Source organism: Bufo bufo, chromosome 3 (assembly GCF_905171765.1).
Source record: "Bufo bufo chromosome 3, aBufBuf1.1, whole genome shotgun sequence".
Lineage (NCBI taxonomy): Eukaryota > Metazoa > Chordata > Amphibia > Anura > Bufonidae > Bufo > Bufo bufo.
Window position 1 is genome coordinate 606321805 of NC_053391.1, and position 21928 is coordinate 606343732.

General features: G+C 42.6%; 1 protein-coding gene across 1 annotated transcript in view; it reads left to right on the forward strand.

Moving 5' to 3' along the window:
* Nucleotides 1–19180, forward strand: part of LOC120993867 (aquaporin-2-like) — a 124569-nt gene extending 105389 nt beyond the window's left edge. The window contains exons 3-4 of the mRNA XM_040422338.1: nucleotides 13080–13160; nucleotides 18511–19180. Coding sequence (XP_040278272.1) covers nucleotides 13080–13160; nucleotides 18511–18711 — 282 coding nt within the window. The 3' untranslated portion in view covers nucleotides 18712–19180. The remainder of the gene's footprint in view (nucleotides 1–13079; nucleotides 13161–18510) is intronic.
* The last annotated feature ends 2748 nt before the right edge of the window (nucleotides 19181–21928 follow it).

The following is a 21928-nucleotide window of genomic DNA, read 5'->3' on the forward strand; positions in this document are numbered from 1 at the left end:
TTTTGCAAATCTGACCAGTGTCACTTTATGTGGTTATAACTTAAAAACGCTTTGGTTTATCCAAGCCATTCGGAGATAGTTTTTTCGTCGCATATTGTATTTCATGACACAGGTAAAATGGAGTAAAAAATGTTTTTTTTTTTATTTATAAAAAAATACAAAATTTACCAAAAATTTGGAAATATTAGCAAATTTCCAAGTTTCAATTTCTCTACTTCTATAATACATAGTAATACCTACAAAAATAGTTATTACTTTACATTTCCCATATGTCTACTTCATGTTTGGATCATTTTGGGAATTACATTTAATTTTTTGGGGAAGTTAGAAGGCTTTAAATTTTAGAAGAAATTTTCAAAAACCCACTTTTTAAGGACCACTTCATGTCTGAAGTCACTTTGTGGGGCTTACATAATAGAAACCACCCAAAAATGACTCAATTTTAAAAACTACACCCCTCAAGGTATTCAAAACTGATTGTACAAATGTCGTTAACCCAGTTGTGTGTGCCGTGTGGTTTTTGGAATGCAGATTTTTCTGGACTGGTTTATTTACACCATGTCCCATTTGAAGCACCCCTGATGCACCCCTAGAGTAGAAACTCCATAAAAGTGATCCTATCTAAGAAACTAAACCCATCAAGGTATTCAAAACTGATTTTACAAACGTCGTTAACCCTTTAGGTGTTCCACAAGAGTTAATGGCAAATGGAGATAAAATTTCAGAATTTCGATTTTTTGGCAAATTTTCCATTTTTATCCATTTTTTCCAGTAACAAAGCAAGAGTTTACAGCCAAGCAAAATTCAATATTTATTGCCCTGATTCTGTAGTTTACAGAAACACTCCATATGTGGCCTTAAACTACTGGACGGGCACACGGTAGGGTGTAGAGGGAAAGGTGCGCCGTGTGGTTTTTGGAAGGCAGATTTTGCTGGACTGGTTTATTTACACCATGTCCCATTTTAAGCCCCCCTAATGTACCCCTAGAGTATAAACTCTATAAAAGTGACCCTATCTAAGAAACTACACCCCTCAAGGTATTCAAAACTGATTTTACGAACGTCGTTAACCATTTAGGTGTTCCGCAAGAGTTAATGGCAAATAGAAATAAAATTTATAGAATTTAGATTTTTGGGCAAATTTTCCATTTTAATCCATTTGTTCCAGTAGCAAAGCAAGGGTTAACAGCCAAGCAAAACTCTATATTTATTGCCCTGCTTCTGTATTTTACAGAAACACCCCATATGTGGCCGTAAACTACTGTATGGGCACACGGCAGGGCGTAGAGGGAAAGGTGCGCCGTGTGGTTTTTGGAAGGCAGATTTTGCTGGACTAGTTTATTTACACCATGTCTCATTTGAAGCCCCCCTGATGCACCCCTAGAGTAGAAACTCCATAAAATTTACTACATCTAAGAAACTAAACCCCTCAAGGTATTCAAAACTGATTTTACAAACGTCGTTAACCCTTTAGGCGTTCCACAAAAGTTAATAGCAAATGGAGATTAAATTTAAGAATTAAAAATTTTTGGAAAATTTTCCATTTGAATCCATTTTTTCCAGTAACAAAGCAAGGGTTAACAGCCAAACAAAACTCAATATTTATTGCACGGTTTCTGTAGTTTGCAGAAACACCCCATATGTGGCCTTAAACTACTGTACGGGCACATGGTAGGGCGTAGAGGGAAAGGTGCGCCGTGTGGCTTTTGGAAGGCAGATTTTGCTGGACTAATTTATTTACACCATGTCCAATTTGAAGCCCCCCCTGATGCACCCCTAGAGTAGAAACTCCATAAAAGTGACGCCATCTAAGAAACTACACCCCTCAAGGTATTCAAAACTGATTTTACAAACGTCGTTAACCCTTTAGGCGTTCCACAAGAGTTAATAGCAAATGGAGATTAAATTTAAGAATTACATTTTTTGGGCAAATTTTCCATTGGAATCCATTTTTTCCAGTAACAAAGCAAGGGTTAACAGCCCAAAAAAACTCAATATTTATTGCCCGGATTCTGTAGTTTGCAGAAACACCCCATATGTGGCCGTAAACTACTGTACGGGCACATGGTAGGGCGTAGAGGGAAAGGTGCGCCGTGTGGCTTTTGGAAGGCAGATTTTGCTGGACTGGTTTATTTACACCATGTCCCATTTGAAGCCCCCCTGTCTGACCTTAGAATCCATCACAGCCATGCCTACTAATGGCATGGCTGTGATTGGCCAGAGCAGCATGTGACCCAGGCTCTATATAAGCTTGAGTCACATAGCGCTGCACGTCACTCTGCTGTTACAAGTGTAGGGAGAGGATGCTGCTGGACTTGTGATTTCAGTGAGAGAATAGGAGAGAATCTAACTCAGCGATCTACATAGAAATTGTTGTGTGGGTGCAGGGCACAATCGTTTTACCCTGCCCTAAGCCCATTGACCAAAAACAATTATAATTGTATAATTCTGTCAGTTAGGTGGGCGGCGGCAGCGGCCATTTTATGCAAGCTCAGTGCACCAGCACTGCATCTGAGCTTTTGGGACATTGCAAATCACCATTTTTTGGCAATCTACAACATCTGGATTAGTCAGTATGCAATTTAAGGTAATAATTCACCCATCATTTTCTGGGGTTTTAAAAACACACTTTTTTTTTGCCAAAAAACTGTATTTTCCTGATCTGCAAGTGTTAAATTCAAGTTCAATATATACAGCTTTCATATTCTGTTACCAAAAAAAAACACTTATTTTGGCAATCTACAACATCTGGATTAGTCAGTGTGCAATTCAAGCTAGAAATACACCCATCATTTTCTGGGCTTTTAAAAACACATTTTTTTGTCAAAAAACAGTATTTTCCTGATCTGCAAGAGTTAAATTCAAGTTTAATATATATACAGCTTTCATATTCTGTTACCAAAAAAACACTTTTTTGGCAATCTACAACATCTGGATTAGTCAGTGTGCAATTTAAGCTACAAATACACCCATCATTTTCTGGGGTTTTAAAAACACACTTTTTTGACAAAAAACACTACAGTATTTTCAGGCCTTGCAGCATCAGCATCAGGACGTGTGAAATTACAGGCTTATATACTGCTGTCAAATTCAGTTGTTAAACAAACACTCGTTTGGGCAAAAAAAAAATTGTTGGCAGCCTTTGATGCAGATGTCATTGTGAGATACACCCTTAATACATTTGGGTTAGATTCAGAGATTTTAAATACCGCCATTTGGTGCACCAATATTGAATTCAGGCCTACACTGGTTCAGGGCGTGTGAGATACACCCTCTACATACAGGGGTTTGATTCAGGCATTTGAAATACAGCCATTTTGGTCAAAGAAATCTTTAATTCAGGCCTACACTGGTTAAGACCATGTGAGATACACCCTCTACATACAGGGGTTTTATTCAGGCATTTGAAATACAGCCATTTGAAATACAGCCATTTTGGCCAAATACATATTTAATTCAGGCCTACACTGGCTCAGACCGTGTGAGATACACCCTCTACATACAGGGCTTTTATTTAGGTATTTGAAATATAGCCATTTGAAATACAGCCATTTTGGGCAAATAAATCTTTAATTTAGGCCTACACTGGTTCAGGTTCTGTGAGATACACTCTCTACATACAGGGGTTTGATAAAGGCATTTGAAATACAGCCATTTCAAATACTGCAATTTTGGGCAAAGAAATATTTAATTCAGGCCTACACTGGTTCAGACCGTGTGAGATACACCCTCTATATACAGGGGTTTGATTGAGGCATTTGAAATACAGCCATTTTGGGCAAAGAAATCTTTAATTCAGGCCTACACTGGTTCAGGCCGTGTGAGATACACCCTTTACATACAGGGGTTTGATTCATGCATTTGAAATACAGCCATTTGAAATACAGCCATTTTGGGCAAAGAAATCTTTAATTTAGGCCTACACTGGTTCAGGCCGTGTGAGATACACCCTCTACATACAGGGGGTTTGATTCAGGCATTTGAAATACAGCCATTTGAAATACAGCCATTTTGGGCAAAGAAATCTTTAATTCAGGTCTACACTGATAGAAGCCATGTGAGATACACCCTCTACATACAGAGGTTTGATTTAGGCATTTGACATACCGCCATTTGGTGCACCAATATTGAATTCAGTCCTACACTGGTTCAGGCCATGTGAGATACACCCTCTACACACAGGGGTTTGATTCAGGCATTTGAAATACAGCCATTTTGTGCAAAGAAATCTTTAAGTCAGGTCTACAGTGGGTCAGGCCGTGTGAGATACACCCTTTACATACAGGGGTTTGATTCAAACATTTGAAATACAGCCATTTTGGGCAAAAAAATCTTTAATTGAGGCCTAGTCTGGTTCATGCCGTGTGAGATACACCCTTTACATACTGTCGTTCTATTCTACTATTAATTAAACACCCATTTAGGGCAAGATCCTAAATTCGAAAAATATGAGGAGAGCGTCAAATAAGGGACGTGGCCCAGGTGGTGGTGCTGCTGGTGGAGCTCCTGTTGCAGGGAGAGGATGTGGTCGATCTGTTCCAGCTACACACTCAAGTGAAACCCCTTCCTCAGGTGCGAGTAAGCGACAAAACCTGCAGCGGTATTTGGTCGGGCCTAATGCTGCTCTACGAATGGTGAGGCCTGAACAAGTACAGGCGATAGTAGATTGGGTTGCTGACAGTGGATCCAGTTCCTTCACATTGTCTCCCACCCAGTCTCCTGCTAAAAGACCACAGTTGGCACCTGCAGCCGATGTCCATCAGTCTTTCACCTCACCCCCTTGCAAATCAGCCAAGCAGTCTGAGCCCCAAGTCATTTAGCAGTCTCTTCTGATTTTTGATTACTCTGTTAGCAGGGTTTCCCAGGGCCATCCACCTAGCCCTGCCCCAGAAGTGGAAGAGATTGAGCGCACCGATGCCCAACCAGTTATCTTTCAAGATGAGTACATGGGAGGACCATCGCAGCACGTCTCGGATGATGACAAAACACAGGTGCTGGGGCTTTCAAAAGTGTGCAGACCAACAAGGAAGGCAGGGGTGAAGACTGGGTGGAAGATGATGTGGAGGACGAATCAAGGTCATGCGAGTGACCTATGTAGTTCGGAGGAAGAGGCGGCGGTCGCACAAAGCCACCAGCACAGCAGAAGAGGGAGCAGGGTGCAAAAGCGGAGCGGCCATCCTCTAGACAGTACGCCTGCTACTGCCCACCGCAGCAAGGGACCGAGCACACCAAAGCCAGCTCCTAAGAGTTCCCTGGCGTAGCAGTTCTTCAGACAATGTGCTGACGACAAGACACAAGTGGTTTGCACTCTGTGCCTGAAGCGAGGAATAAACATTCTCAACCTGAGCACAACCTGCATGACCAGGCATTTAAGTGCAAAGCACGAGCTGCAGTGGAGTAGACATCTCAAAAACCAAGGATCCTCTGGCTCCTCCTGCTTTCTCTTCAGCTGCAGTCGCGGTCTCTTCATCCACCTGTGGAGTGAGAGTGCCACCTGGCATCCCGCAAACAGAGGATCTGCCAGCAACACCAACACCTGGGTCACCAAGCATCTCCACAATGTCCCACAGAAGCGTTCAGCTCTCCATATCCCAAACGCTGGAGAGGAAGAGGAAGTACCCCCCTACCCACCCACGATCCCTAACCCTGAATGCCAGCATTTCTAAATTACTGGCCTTCGAAATGCTGTCATTCCGTCTGGTGGAGACGGATAGTTTTAAAGGCCTTATGGTGGTGGCTGTCCCACAGTACGTTGTGCCCGGCCGCCACTACTTTTCAAGGCGAGCCAGCCCTTCCTTTCAAAACCAAGTAGGGGACAAAATCAGGTGTGCACTGCGCAACGCCATCTGTGGCAAGGTGCACCTGACTACGGATACGTGGACCAGTAAGCACGGTCAGGGCCGCTATATCTCCATAACAGCACACTGGGTAAATGCAGTGGCGGCTGGGCCTGAGGCGGATAGCAGTTTGGCGCATGTCCTTCCACCACCGAGGATTGCAGGGCGCTTCAGTTTGCCTCCTGTTGCTTCCTTCTCCTACTCTGCTTCCTCATCCTCTACCAGCTCCTCAACAACGCCACAACAACCAGCACCACCAGCTGATATGGAACGTCTTAGCAGGAGGCAGCATTTCATCAACATGGTGGAGCAGTATGTGTGCACACGCCTACACGTACTGAATGATGGGTCTGCCCCTTTCAACTTCTGGGTCTCCAAATTGGCACATGGCCTGAGCTTGCCCTTTATGCCTTGGAGGTGCTGGCCTGCCCTGCAGCCAGTGTATTATCTGAACGTGTGTTTAGCACGGCAGGGGGCGTCATCATAGACAAGCGCAGCCGCCTGTCCACAGCCAATGTGGACAAGCTCACGTTCATTAAAATGAACCAGGCATGGATCCCTCAGGACTTGTCCGTGCCTTGTGCAGAATAGACATGTATACCGGCACTAACCAGCCATTGTTATACTGCAGCGCAATTGCTCATTCTTGTATTTTGGATATTTCACACTCTTTTAGAGTGTACCCTAATTTAAATTTTTTTTATTAAAACCAAAAACCTGTGTTGGCTACCTCGTCCTCCTCCACCGCCGCTTCCACCTACACCGCTACTTCCACCGCATCCTCAAACTCCTACTCCATATGGAACTCTACCTCATAAATCAAATTTTTTTTTATTTGTACGTATTTTATTTTATATCATTTCACTACTTTGTCATTTACATTTTCGGGTGAAATTCACAAATATTTGGGTGTATAGTACCACTGCTATACCTAGTAGACCGGAAAAAAAATATAATAATTGTCACTTACAGTTTCTGGTGAAATAAACAAATGTTTGGGTGTATAGTACCACTGCTATACCTAGTAGACAGGTTAAACAAAAAAAAAAAATTGTCATTTACATTTTCAGGTGAAATTCACCAATTTTGGTGTGTATAGTACCACTGCTATAAATAGTAGACCGGTAAAAAAAAATTGTCAGTTACCTTTTTCTTGGTGAAATTCACAAATTTTTGGGTGTGATATACCCCTCCTAGTTGACAGCTTAATAAATTTCAATAATTTTTCTTTTACATTCTTGGGTTGACATTATACAATTTTAGACGTGAATAAACACCTGCTATGCATAGGTGACATGAAATCAAATTTAATATATTATTCAGTAATATTCAATGCTTAAACTTTAAAAAGTTGTCACACTTTTACACTTTAATAATTTCTCCCATATTTCAACTCTATAATTTTAAATTTGAAAAAATGAATCCTACCTTGGATGTGGTCTCTCTTTCTCACACTCCCTCTCTAGCCTGGAACCCTGATTCCCCGCCACCAGTGATCACCATGGTAGGAGCATAAAAGAACATAGAAAGTTGATAGAGCAGATATCAAATTGGAACGTGAACATCGCGGGGACGTGCGACATATTGGGGAACTAAGTGTGCACACGCCTACACAAACTGACTGACAGGGGTCAGCCCCTGCAACTTCTGGGTCTTCAAATTGGGCACATGGCCTGAGCTTGCCCTTTACCCCTTTGAGGTGCTTGCCTGCCCTGCAGCCAGTGTATTGTCTGAACCTGTGTTTAGCACGACTGGAGGGGGTTATCACAGGTTATATTTCCCAATGTTTTGGGGTGTACCCTAATTTTAAAAATAAAATTTAAAACCAAAAAGCAGTGTAGGCTACCTCCTCCTCCTCCACCTCCGCTTCCACCTACACCGCCACATCCACCGCCTCCTCTACCTCCTACTCCATATGGATCTCATCCTCCTAGATCAAGATTATATATATTTTTTTTACCTATTTTATGTTATTTAAAGTCATTTCCCTATCCACATTTGTTTGCAGAGCACTTGCCATGCTCTTAACCGCATTTTGATGCCATTTGCAGCCCTCTAGCCCTTTCCATTACATTTTTACAGCCATTTTAGTGCTCAAAAGTTTGGGTCCCCATTGACTTCAATGGGGTTTGGGTTCGGGGTCAAGTTCGGGTCAACTTTTTTCTCAAGTTCGGCCGAACCCATCGAACCCGAACATCCAGGTGTCCGCTCAACTCTAGTCGTTAACCCTTTAGGTGTTCCACAAGAGTTATTGGCAAATGGAGATGAAATTTCAGAAATAAATTTTTTTGTCAAATTTTCCATTTGAATCCATTTTTTCCAGTAACAAAGCAAGGGTTAACAGCCAAACAAAACTCAATATTTATCAAAATCTAACTTCCAGAAACCATACGGCGTTTCTTTCCTTCTGTGCCCTGCCGTTTGGTCATACAGCAGTTTACGACCACATATGGGGTGTTTCTGTAAACTGCAGAATCAGGGTAATAAATGTTAAGTTTTGTTTGGATGTTAACCCTTTCTTCGTTACTGGAAAAAACGTTTTAAAATGGAAAATTTGCCAAAAAATTTGCACGGTTTTAATTTTATTTTTTTGACCGTGTTCATCTGAGGGGTTAGTTCATGGGGAATTTTTATAGAGCAGATTCTTACGGACGCGGCGATACCTAATATGTCTACTTTTTTATTTATTTTAATTTTTTAGAATACATTTTTTTTGCTTTATTGTCTAAAGTCTGAGAACCATAGTTTTTTTCCGATTGTCAGTGGCTAAATAGAATTAAAATTGGGGAAGGGGGATTATAAATTTAGTACTCCATGGAAGTGTGGTACTTCCTGAAGCAACCATCAATGCAGAGGCCCGGATGATCGGGGCACTTGTCACACTGAGTGGTGGTGTCCTTCCGTATCCCCCTCCTGTGACACACACTGCACTTTTTTTGGGACCGTCCCTTCTTTCCAGTATGGGGGGGGCGCCTCCAGTTCCCGAGGTACTCCGGCCTGCTCTTTCCCGGTCAGAATCAGGGACTTGAGGACTGCCTCATAGAACTGCAGGAATTTCCCTGTGTTGTCAGCGCTCCTGGCAACCTGTACCAAGTAGACCGCAACTTTTTTGTACCATGCCCTGGTTTTGTGCATGGCATAATATGGCTTGAGGACTTGATCAGAGAGATCAACTCCTCCCATATACCGATTGTAGTTGACGATACAATCGGGCTTGAGGACCGTTGCCACGGTACCTCGCACAGGGACAGGGGTGATGGCGTTACTGTGAATTGTGGACAATACAAGGACATCCCTCTTGTCCTTATATCTGACCAGCAACAGGTTTCCACTGGTAAGGGCACGGGTCTCACCCCTGGGGATAGGTACCTGGAAGGGGTGGGTAGGGAGGCTGCGTTGATTTTTCCGCATGGTCCCACAAGCTGACGTGGATCTGGCGGCGAGGGACTGGAACAAGGGGAAACTAGTATAAAAGTTATCCACGTACAGGTGGTAACCTTTATCTAGCAGTGGGTGCATAAGGTCCCACACAAGTTTCCTGCTAACACCAAGTGGGGAGATATTCTGGGGGTTGAACATGGGAATCTCGCCCCTCGTACACACAAAACTTGTAAGTGTACCCTGAGGTACTCTCACAAAGTTTGTACAGCTTCACGCCATACCTCGCCCGCTTAGAAGGAACATACTGGCAGAAAAGGAGTCTCCCCTTGAAAGCAATGACAGACTCATCAACCGCGACCTCCCTTCCAGGTACATGGGCCGCAAAAATTTGGCCCCAAAGTGATCGATGACCAGCCTGATTTTGTACAGGCGGTCATAGGCAGTATCACCTTGGGGTGGACATGCTGCATTATCTGCATAATGCAGGCATTTCCGGATGGCCTCAAACCGGGTACGTGTCATGGCCGTACTGTAAAGTGGGGTCTGGTAGAGGACGTCCCCACTGCAGTAATGCCTGACACTGGGTTTTTTAAATAGGCCCATGTGCAGCACGAGGCCCCAAAACGTCCTCATCTTGGCTGCACTGACCGATGTCCAGCCACCGGCCCTAGCCAAAAAGGAGCCCGGGGGTTGAGCAATGAACTGTTGGGCGTACAGGTTCATTTGCTCCATAGATTCGCAAAGTGGTCACAAAAAAAAAGACTAAAATAGTCATATTCAGTGAAGCCCACTGTGGGAATCTGGATTCCTGCTTGGCCAACAAAATCAGGAATCACAGGCTCAAAATGCTCTGGGGTGCACCAGACAAGTTCACCGGTAGGGTGCTCAGGTGGACTTATCTGGTGGGCCGGAAAACTAGTACGAGCCCCAGAGCTGCTCGTACTAGTGTGGGCCACAGGGTCCCTAGCATGGCCGCTCCCTTGCTCCGCCGCCTTGGAGACTCATTATCATCGCTAGATGATGAGGAGGACGCGGATGACAAAAGGAAAGTGGGGTCATCCTCGTCCTCACCGGGGCTCTCGGAGTTGGAGGCAAACAGGGCGTATGCCTCCTCGGCCGAGAACGTCTGGCGGGCCATAGGGGAGTGTGTGTTTGCGCGTGTGTGTGCGTGCGTGGAAAACTTTATTCAGTGTGCGTGTGTGTGGGGGACGGGAGTTCACAGACTTTGCCCTACACCGTGCGGCGGTGATCGGAAATACACAGGGCGTACAGGTACGCCCTGTGTCCTTAAGTACCAGGACATCATGGCGTATCTGTACGCCTTGTGTCCGTAACAGGTTAAGGGTTAACACCGTGGCTCATCATGCTAGGTTGTCAGGCGATTGACTTGGTCTAACACCTGGTTAATTCAGTCAGAGGAGTCTGTGTCTAGCAGTGCTACAGTGAAGACCTACAGTAATACTATATCCAAGCTCCTCAGAGCTAAGTCTGAGCTCAAAGAACCTTTATCTCTGAGAGTTCTACAGCCAAGGAAGGCTACTTTACCATCAAAAGTGCTCCAAAGAGATGGAGATCAGAAGGTCCAGATTCTACAAGGTCATGCACTGGAGTCAGTCAGCAAGGTATTGTGCACATTTATGGCAGAGAGAAATATTAGTAATGCACCTCGCCACACTTTAAAACAGTCTGGCCCACCATGTCTTAAAGGACATTTATCAGCAGATTTGTACCTATGAAATTGGCTGACCAGTTCCATGTGCGCTTGGTAGCTGAAGGCATCTGTGTTGGTCCCATGGTCATATGTGCCTCGCATTGCTGAGAAAAATTATGTTTTAATATATGCAAATGAGGGGCATTGCCACTGCAGAAAAAGCTGAGCCCATTGCTTTAGAAGCTCATTTGCATATATTAAAACTCCATTTTCCTCAGCAATGTGGGCACATATGAAGATGGGACTAACACAGATGCCTTCAGCTGCCAAGTGCACATGTAACAGGTCAGCCAGTTTCACAGGTACAAATCTGATGACAGAAGCCCTTCAAATCTGCATCCCTCAGCCTGGTAATTGCTGAAACAGTTACGTCCGTATCGCCTATGGTTCTGTTGAGAGACTATAGAGAGAGACAGAGAGAAGGAATACTACAACCTCCATTGCTGCTGTCCATACATTGCTATTGGGAGGAATGGCTATTTGGAACGGTGCCTTGTTACTGTCGGATGCACCACAACACATATCCTGCAGTAAAGAAAGACATATTTATTGATATCAACTGGACTGGTTACTTACTTCACCATTCCTAGGCCACTGCACCCACTCTCCTGCCTTGCACCCAGACAAACACCTAACATCAAGGGCACCCTACCACCAGACAGGAACCCCAACACCAGGGTGTATGCAGAGGGAAAAAAGGCTGTGCCCTCCTGTCACTGAATGGCCCTAAGGAGTACCAGTGTGATTTGTGGGTACAACTACCACCACCAGATCCATTACCTCTCCTCCTGATCTCACTGCACACTCAATAGTGGTCATGGTATCTAAGCAGTTAAAAGGAGGGGACTCTTTGTCCTCTAATCACTCCGTCTTATAATTACTGAGTAGCTGGGGGCCTTAAAAAAAAAAACAAAAAAACAAACAAAAAAAAAACTAGGCCTGCCTTGTTAGGACGTCTAAAGAAAGGGATAATAAAGTTTCTAGAAGAAATCTGTCAGCAGTTTTTTCGATGCATAAAAACGAAACCCAAAAAACAATAGTTGAATTGTATTTTTTCCCATTCCACCTAATCATAATTCTTTACAGCCTCGTAATGCATTATATGGAACTTTAAATGGTGACATAGAAAAAAGACAACCAATCCCACAAAAGCAAGCCCTCATATGACTATACAAAAAAAAATTAAATAAAGCTATGGATCGTTTTAAGTGGGCATATACCTTAATATTCCTTTCACTCCAAGTTTCAATTCCATACCATTTTAATATCATGCCATTGAATTATGTTAATGATACAGTGTAAATCTATGCCTGAAGAAGGGTGTATGCCGAGGGAAGAAAGGCTGTGCCCTCCTGTCACTGAATGGCCCTACGGAGTACCAGTGTAAGGACTGGCCCTGTGATTTGTGGGTACAACTACCATCACCAGAGCCATTACCTCTCCCATCTTATATCCTCTCCTCAAGGTCTCACTGCACACTCAATAGTGGTCACAGTATCTAAGCAGTTAGACAGAAGGAGTCTCGCAATACATTACATGGAACTTTAAATTGTGACATTGAAATATTACCACCAATCCCACAAAAGTCCTCTCATAGGACTATACAAAAAATAAATAAAAAAAGCTATGGATCGTTTTAAGTGGGGAGGAAAAAACAAAAACAGAAATTTATTTATGATGAAATAAAAAACTAAAACTAAGTGTACTTTCACACTAGGGACTCAATGCCGGAAAAAAACAGATCAGTTTTACCCTAATACATTCTGAATGTATGCATCAGCTCCTCAGTCCCTCTTACGTTTTTGGGCCGGAGAAAATACTGCAGCATGCGCAGACCTTTAAAAATGTGGAGAAAATTAATAAATACCGGATCAATTTTTCTGGATGACAACCGGAAAGACGGAAAAATAGATCCACATCCGGATCTGTCTCACAAATGCATCCGTTTGCGTCTGGATTGCCGAAAATCCTCTGCTGCAAGTGTGAAAGTACCCTTACCCTAATTTGCTTGTAAGTTGTAACACATTACCATGAGCGAATCTGTGTGAGCAATGGTAATGAGTAATACAGTATGTGTGTAGAGACTGAATTTCCACCAACACTGTTGCAATGTTCCTAACTTAAACTGTTCTTTTGTCCTTTGGATTTAGATTTATTTCACCGGCTGTTCAATGAATCCAGCGCGCTCATTTGGACCAGCTTTGGTAGCTGGAAATTTTAACACACACTGGGTAAGACAAATGAAGGAATCGCTAATATGAAGACCTTACCAATATGACAAAGAGTGACAATTACTGAGCTACCATTTATGATCCTGAATCTAAAAAATAGGCATCTATATTGGGCACTGATCAAAGATAATAAAGTAAAGCATATACCTTAAAGGGGTTATCTGATTTCAGAAACGACCCCCCCCCCCCCATGTGCCGGGCCCCTCACAGGTAATATACTTACCCCCCTCCATGCTCCGCTCCTGGTCCGCACACCGCAGCTGCTGCTTATCCCTGCACACCGATTAAAACATCCGGTGTTGGGGGGGAGCAGCCAATGGCAGGCGGGGACGGGGACGAGTCTCCCTAGCATTTCGGGTGACGCTAGGGAGGCTCGTCCCCATCCCCGCCTGCCATTGGCTGCTCCCCTTCCCCACCAGATGTTTTGATTGGTGTGCAGGGAGAAGCAGCAGCGGTGCGGGGACCAGGAGTGGTGCAGGGAGCAGGGTAAGTCTATTATCTGTGAGGGGCCCGGCACATGGGGGGGGGATGTTTCTGAAATCGGATAACCACTTTAATATTCCTTTCACTACGAGTTTCAATTCCATACCACTTCATGCCATTGAATTATGTTAATGATACAGTGTAAATCTATGACTTAAGGAAGGTGTTATCTTGTCTACATAGTCATTCTATTACCAACTGGTTTTATTAAAGTGGTCTCACCTTCTAAGCTCAGAATAAGACATACTTTTCTCTCAACTGAAATTTCATAATGAATAACACAAGATAAAACAGATTTGATACCTACTACAATGTATCATAAAATAGATACATTCAGAATCGGTTTTAACTATAAATTAAAGGGGTGTAACGGCGGTTGCTGGCTGCCACCGTTCCCCTACTTAATGCTGCAGCCTTAGGCTTTCAGGGTGCATCCACCCCTATCTTCTTCAAGTCCCATAGTGCGGCATGTCTCTCTGCTGGCGCACGCACAGGGCAAGCATGCAAGTAATTTAAAGGGCCAGCGCACATTAATTGTTCTGGCTCCTTGGTCAATACCTGCCTTCCTTCCAGTTGCCTGAGAGTGATTGGTTCATAGCACCCCACAAATCTGTGTTCTTACTTCTCAGTGTTCCAGTATATTGACCCGTGTCCGCCTTCTGGATTCTGCTACCTGCCTGACCCTTGCCTGTTTTGTTCTGGTTCTGACCTGGATTGCCTGACCTGTTCCTGAGCTGCCTGCCCTGACTCTTTGCTTGTATGACTACGCCACTGTCCCATCCTTTGGCACTAGTTTATCTAGAAGATATTTTGATTTATTCTCTGGATCTAACTTCTCACCAAAGGCATGTACTGTTAGTTCTATGGCAGTTAAGGAGGAATAATGCATTTTTGAGAAATCTTCTCTGCCATTCCTGGGGTACATCATCTCTGAGACAGGTCTGCAGTAGTGTTGATCGCAAATATTCGAATTGCTAATTTTTATCGCGGATATTGGCACTTCGAGAATTCACGAATAACTAGAATATAGTGCTAGATCTTCGTAATCGCGAATATTCAAAAAAAAATTTCATCAGTACCCATGATGACCCCTCACTGCTTCTTGCTTGTGGGCCAATGAGAAGGCTGCAATATCTTTGACTTTAGGAGAAGTGTTGATCGCAAATTTTCGCATCGCAAATTTTTATTGCAAATTTTCCGATTGCCGATTGTTGCAATCAAGGAAAGAATAACTTGAGATCACAAATTCTCAAATTTGGGAATATATTAAGAATATTCACCCAAATATTCGCAAAATATCGCAAATTTGAATATTGCTTCTGCCACTCATTACTAGTCTGCAGATGGATCCACAGAAGCTAAATGCAGTAGTGAACTGGCCACATCCTCAGGGTCTTTCTGCCATACAGCGGTATCTGGACTTTGCAAATTTTTATTGCCAGTTTATTCCTAATTTTTGGTCTCTTACATCCTCCATAACAGCTGGTGCAGTCTTATTACAAAAATTATGATGAGGGAAAATGATCACCTGCGGTTTATTTTCCAAGCTCTTCTCACTTTCCGAAAGGAACTATTGTATAAGAGAATTTCTGGCCACAAAATTAGCCCTGAAAGAATGGGGTTATTTGTTGGAAGGTGCCCTACATTCAGTGGTCATCTACACCTACCACAAGAATCTTGCATATTTCCAAACCACACAGCATCTAAATCCACACCAAGCCAGATGGGCACTCTTTTTTATTTTGGGTTATATTTTCGCCCAGCCGAGAAGAACATCAAGGCTGATGCTTTGTCTCAGTCGTTTGATTCCTTGGACCAGCAAGAGGAACTCCAGTACATTATCGATCTTGCTCGCTTGATTACTGTGGATCTATCTTGGTTAAAGACATTCCACCTGGAAAGACCTTTGTGCCACATGCCAGAAAGAGACATATATTAGCCTGTTGACATGACTCCAAAGTAGCCAGTCATCCCAAGATTCGCAAGACTTCTGAACTTTTATTGAGTCACTACAGGTAGCCCACACTTCCAAAAGATGTGCGTGAATATGTGTCTGCCTGTAACATATGTGCACTGAATAAAATCGCCAACACCAAACCCCTGGTTTACCTCTTCCCATTCTCGACACCGCCTGGCTACACATTGCCATAGATTTTGTCACCGAGCTTCCATCTTCTGCCCGGTGAATTATCTGGGTGGTTGTGGACAGTTTCTCTAACTTCGTTCCCTTATCTGGTCTGCCCTCTGCTGCAAAACTTTCAAAACTATTTGTAGAGCACATATTCCTATTGTATGGACTCCCTCTACAAATAGTTTCGTATTGTAGAGTTCAATTCACCTCTAAACTCTGGAGAGCTCTTTGTTTGCTGCTTGAGATTAAATTGGATTATTCTTTGGGATATTATCCTTAGACTTACGGGCAAGTAGGGCGGGTCAATCAAATATTAGAGAATTATCTCTGTCCAACATGACAACTAGGTACAATTAGTACCTTGGGAAGAGTTTTCCTAAAATAACCATTCTAGTAAGTGTACTGTATCCTCTCCTCCTTTCTTTGTCATTTATAGACAACATCCTTGTACCCCTCTCCCTATTCCAACCTCTTTGGGGATTCTAGCTGTGGACTCCTTTAGAGATTTCTTAAAGATATGGGGTCAGACCAAAGACTGTTTCAGCAAGGCATTGTCCCGTATGAAAGAAATTGCAGACAAGAGACGGAAAAGACCTTGTCAGGAGACAAAGTATGGCTCTCCCTAGTTTCAAATTCACCCCTAGGTTTCTGGGTCCTTTTGAAGAGTTGAGAAGGACCAATGAGGTTAATTATAAGCTACGTCTGCCTCCTTCCTTGCAGATTCCCAACTCCTTACATGTGTCCTTGCTGAAACTGGTAGTTTTAAGTCATTTTCCTGCTATTCCATCTACTTCTATGCCTGTGATTGGAGATTCGGACAATGTGAGGTAAAACAATATCTTGGATATCAAGAAGCATGACAAAAAAAACTACTATATTGTGGACTGAAAAGGTTCTTGTGTGGCTTTGGGCCCAAGAAGAGGGGGCTTAAGGGAAGGAGGGATACTGTAACAGCAGTTGCCGGCCGCTGCTGCTCCCCTACTCACTGCCATGGTCTTGGACTTTCAGTCCAGATCCACACTGTCCTCCCCTGCCAGCTTCCTGTGTGCACGCACAGGGCTGGCATGCGTCTTTCCAAGTAATTTAAAGGGCTGGCGCACATTAATTGTTCTGGCTCCTTGGCCAATCCCAATTCTCCTGTGCATTTATGGAAGTGGTCCAGCCCTCCTTCCAGTTGCCTGAGCATCATTGGTCCATAGCTCCCTGCAAAGGTCTGCGTTCTTATGTCTCGGTATTCCAGTATATTGATCTGTATCTGCCTTCTGGATTCTGCTAGCTGCCTGATTCTTTCTTGTCTTGTTCTGATCCTCCTGGTTCTGACCTGGATTGCATCACCTGTTCCTGAGCCACCTGCCCTGACCCTTTGCTTGTACGAATACGCCTCCATCCCAAGCTTTGGTACTTCTCTGTCTCTCCTGGTTATGACTTGGACTGCTGACTATATTAATACTCTGCTAGTGCATAGCACCGATACCACATGGCCCATCTTGGCCAGCTTCTTCGTGTTCTTCCCACCTCAAGAGGTAGCGACCTGGTATACATGAATTAAGGTGTGGCTGTCTTGATGGGTGGAATCTAAGGCCCTTGATGATTTGTGTATACAGACTTCTGAGATATATAGTTCATTTTACAGGGGTTGTCCAGGATTTTTACAAGTGATATCCTCACGTCAGGCCATCAATGTTTGATTGGCGGGGATACCACACCTCACACCTCTGCCAATCAGCTGTTTCAAGTAGCTTTAGCATCTAAAGTCAGCACTGGAACTACACAGCTCCAACCATTGTGTAGTGGAAGAGCTGTCTACTGCAAGGCTGTTTCCAGTTGAAGTGCAGTAACCAGTAGTGTTGAGCATGAATATTCGAATTACTAATATTTATTGCTAATATCGCAGCTTCGAGAATTCGCTAATATTTTGAATATAGTGCTATATATTCGTTTTTCGAATATTCGTATTTTTTTTTTACTCGAAAAATCGGCAATGTAATGATCACGTAATATGCGAATATTACGCGATCGATACAGGTGTGGGTCAAAAAGGAATATATAGCACTATACTCAATATAGTGCTAAATATTTGGTTTTTAGAATATTCGTCATTTATTTCCATCAGAATTTTTGATTTCTCCCTGCTTAAGTTGCTTGCCAAGCAATTTAAGCAGGGAGGAATCATGACTTCAGATGGAAAAAAATGTGCTATATATTAGTTTTTTAGAATATTCGTCAATGACGAATATCAATTTTTTTTTTTATATATAGCATTATATCGAATATAGTGCTATATATTCAGTTTTGATTGAAGCCTGTATTGATCACGTAATATTCGTATATTACGCGATCATTACATTGATGATTTTTCGAGTAAAAAAAGGTAGAATATAACGAATATTTGAATTCGCCAAATATTCTACAAAATATTCGCGAAATATCGCGAATTCGAATATGACCCCTGCCGCTCATCACTAGTAACCAGCCCATCCAACAATGAACGGGCCAGTGTAGTCCCAGCACTGGAGCTACTGCAGAACAGCTGATTGGCAGAGATGCAGAGTTTTGGAGTGCCACTGATCAGATATTGATGACCTATCCTGAGGATTGGCCATCACTTGTAAATTCCTAGAAAACCCCTTTAAGGGTTAATCATATAACAGTTTCAGAATATTTATAGCCCTCTTTCTCACTAGCATGTTGGAACAATTAGTTGTCTCATCTCATACATATTATTTATCTCTGCAGATCTTCTGGATTGGACCTTTGGTAGGGGCCATCCTAGCCTCCTTGATCTATAATTATGTACTGTGCCCCCAGGAGCAAAGCTTCTCTGAGAAGTTATCTGTGTTCCTAGGAAGAATGCCAACTTTACAAGAAGAGGAAGAAGAGTGGGAGGAAAGACAAGAACAGCCCAGGAGAAAATCAATGGAACTTCAGTCATTGTAACATCCACTGCATTTAATTGATGGAAATGAACTGTGATGTTTTTCTAACTTATCTTATCTTGTCATATCTTATGGGAAACTATGAGTAAAATACACGATAGGTTAGAAAATATTGAAAAATGAAGGACATGTATTATTCCACATAATATACAGACTTGTACCAAATATTAGCACATTGTATAAAGTTATTGAATATGGTATGTGTAAAAGTAGGTCCCCTTGCTCATTGACACAGTGCTTGCGGTTAGAAAAAGGTAATACATAAGAGACAGTGATATTAGGTGTTTATTGCCCAGGATTTTAGTGATATCCTAGTGATAGTTTTATCCTTAGATGCCATGACCAATACTTTGATTCATAGTGAAAAAGGTTATGTTCACCTTTACTATCAATTTTTTGCTCCAATACGTCTAAAATGACCAAGCAGGCACCTCTGTGTAAATATGTGCCTATACAGTAGCTACTATGCAAATCTACAGTCAGGTCCATAAATATTGGGACATCGACACAATTCTAACATTTTTGGCTCTATACACCACCACCACAATGGATTTGAAATGAAACAAACAAGATGTGCTTTAACTGCAGCCTGTCAGATTTAATCTGAGGGTATTTACATCTAAATTAGGTGAACAGTGTAGGAATTACAATAGTTTGCATATGTGCCTCCCACTTGTTAAGGAATCAAAAGTAATGGTACAATTGGCTTCTCAGCTGTTCCATGGCCAGATGTGTGTTATTCCCTCATTATCCCAATTACAATGAGCAGATAAAAGGTCCTGAGTTCATTTCAACTGTGCTATTTGCATTTGGAATATGTTGCTGTCAACTCTCAAGATGAGATCCAAAGAGCTGTCACTATCAGTAAAGCAAGCCATCATTAGGCTGAAAAACAAAACAAACCCATCAGAGAGATAGCAAAAACATTAGGCGTGGCCAAAACAACTGTTTGGAACATTCTTAAAAAGAAGGAACGCACGGGTGAGCTCAGCAACACCAAAAGACCCGGAAGACCATGGAAAACAACTGTGGTGATTGACCAAAGAATTCTTTCCCTGGTGAAGAAAACACCCTTTACAACAGTTGGCCAGATCAAGAACATCTCAAGGAGGTAGGTGAATGTGTGTCAAAGTCAACAATCAAGAGAAGACTTCACCAGAGTTAATACAGAGAGTTCACCACAAGATGTAAACCATTGGTGAGCCTTAAAAACAGGAAGGCCAGATTAGAGTTTGCCAAACGACATCTAAAAAAGCCTTCACAGTTCTGGAACAACATCCTATGGACAGATGAGACCAAGATCAACTTGTACCAGAGTGATGGGAAGAGAAGAGTATGGAGACGGAAAGGAACTGCTCATGATCCTAAGCATACCCCCTCATCAGTGAAGCATGGTGGTGGTAGTGTCATGGCGTGGGCATGTATGGCTGCCAATGGAACGGGTTCTCTTGTATTTATTGATAATGTGACTGCTGACAAAAGCAGCAGGATGAATTCTGAAGTGTTTCAGGCAATATTATCTGCTCATATTCAGCCAAATGCTTGGGAACTCATTGGGCAGTGCTTCACAGTGCAGATGGACAATGACCCAAAGCATACTGCAAAAGCAACCAAAGAGTTTAAGGGAAATAAGTGGAATGTTATGCAATGGCCAAGTCAATCACCTGACCTGAATCCGATTGAGCATGCATTTCACTTGCTGAAGACAAAACTGAAAGGAAAATGCCCCAAGAACAAGCAGGAACTGAAGACAGTTGCAGTAGAGGCCTGGCAGAGCATCACCAGAGATGAAACCCAGCGTCTGGTGATGTCTATGCGTTCCAGACTTCAGGCTGTAATTGACTGCAAAGGATTTGCAACCAAGTATTAAAAAGTGAAAGTTTGATTTATGATTATTATTCTGTCCCATTACTTTTGGTCCCTTAACAAGTGGGAGGCACATATGCAAACTGTTGTAATTCCTACACCGTTCACCTGATTTTCATTTCAAATCCATTGTGGTGGTGTATAGAGCCAAAAATGTTAGAATTGTGTCAATGTTCCAATATTTATGGACCTGACTGTATGTGTCCACATGGTAAAATACTTGAAACGAAACCTGTGTGGGCTGATCCTGCAGCCACACTCCCTTCCATCTAACTCCTGCTTCTTGCTAACCTACCAAATATATGATAGGAAGAGGTAGAAATTGCACATTTCTTTAATTTTTCCCTTTTTATGCACTGATTGGAGCAATGAAAACATTTGTTGCAAAGGTGGACATACCCTTTAAAAACAAATAAATATTAGTGTTAATAGGCTTTTGTTTAAATGGATTTACAGGGGTGGATTTAATAATCCTATAAATGTTGCACACTTAGACCTGAACCCGATTTATCACAAGGGCTCAGGCTGGATGATAAATATGGCACAGTGATAGACACAGATGTTTAACTTAATACCATCTATTGGTTGGCTTACTCTGAGACAGAATTTTACATGAGAATTACTGTATGGAGCAAATTGCATGTTACAGAACATGCCCACTTTCTGGTGACACTGCACCCCTTCCAACTAAGCTACACAGCTTTTAAGCAAAACCGAAAAAAAGTACAGAAACCCAAGTGCCTTGTGCCAGATTGCAACACCTTTTAGACAAATTCTAGTGCAAACAGATTAAAAAGGCACTCCCACAAAAAGTGCATGATGTAAACTGTAGTGAATGCAATCTTCTTGCCAGTATCTGTATTTGTGAGCTATCCCCTCCCTTCGAATCCTCAGCTGTGTCATCTGACCAACACTCTGACTTTCCAAATAACACAGCATCTTATGTGTGGACAGGAAGCCAGTTTCTCTATGTATTTCTATGGCAGCCTCAATGTCAGTCTCATAGGAATGAATTGAAAAATAACTGACTTCCTGGCCAGTGGCAGTTGGAGATCAGAGTGTTGGTCACATGACACAGCTGAGGATCATAAGGGAGGAGATACCTCACAAATATAGTTACTGGTGAGAAGATTACATTCACTACAAATTACATCATAGACCTTTCTAACAGGTCAGATAATATAATTTTTTATGGGAGTGCTACTTTAATTTAGTTTATAAATTTGTCTGTACTTAATAATTGTGTGGTTAGAACTGCAATTCCGTTCACCGATCGATGCTGTGCTGAAGCCATGCAGAAGCAGGGACCTTCTTAACAGGACATATACAAGGTTTTTCTTTCTTGTAGATAC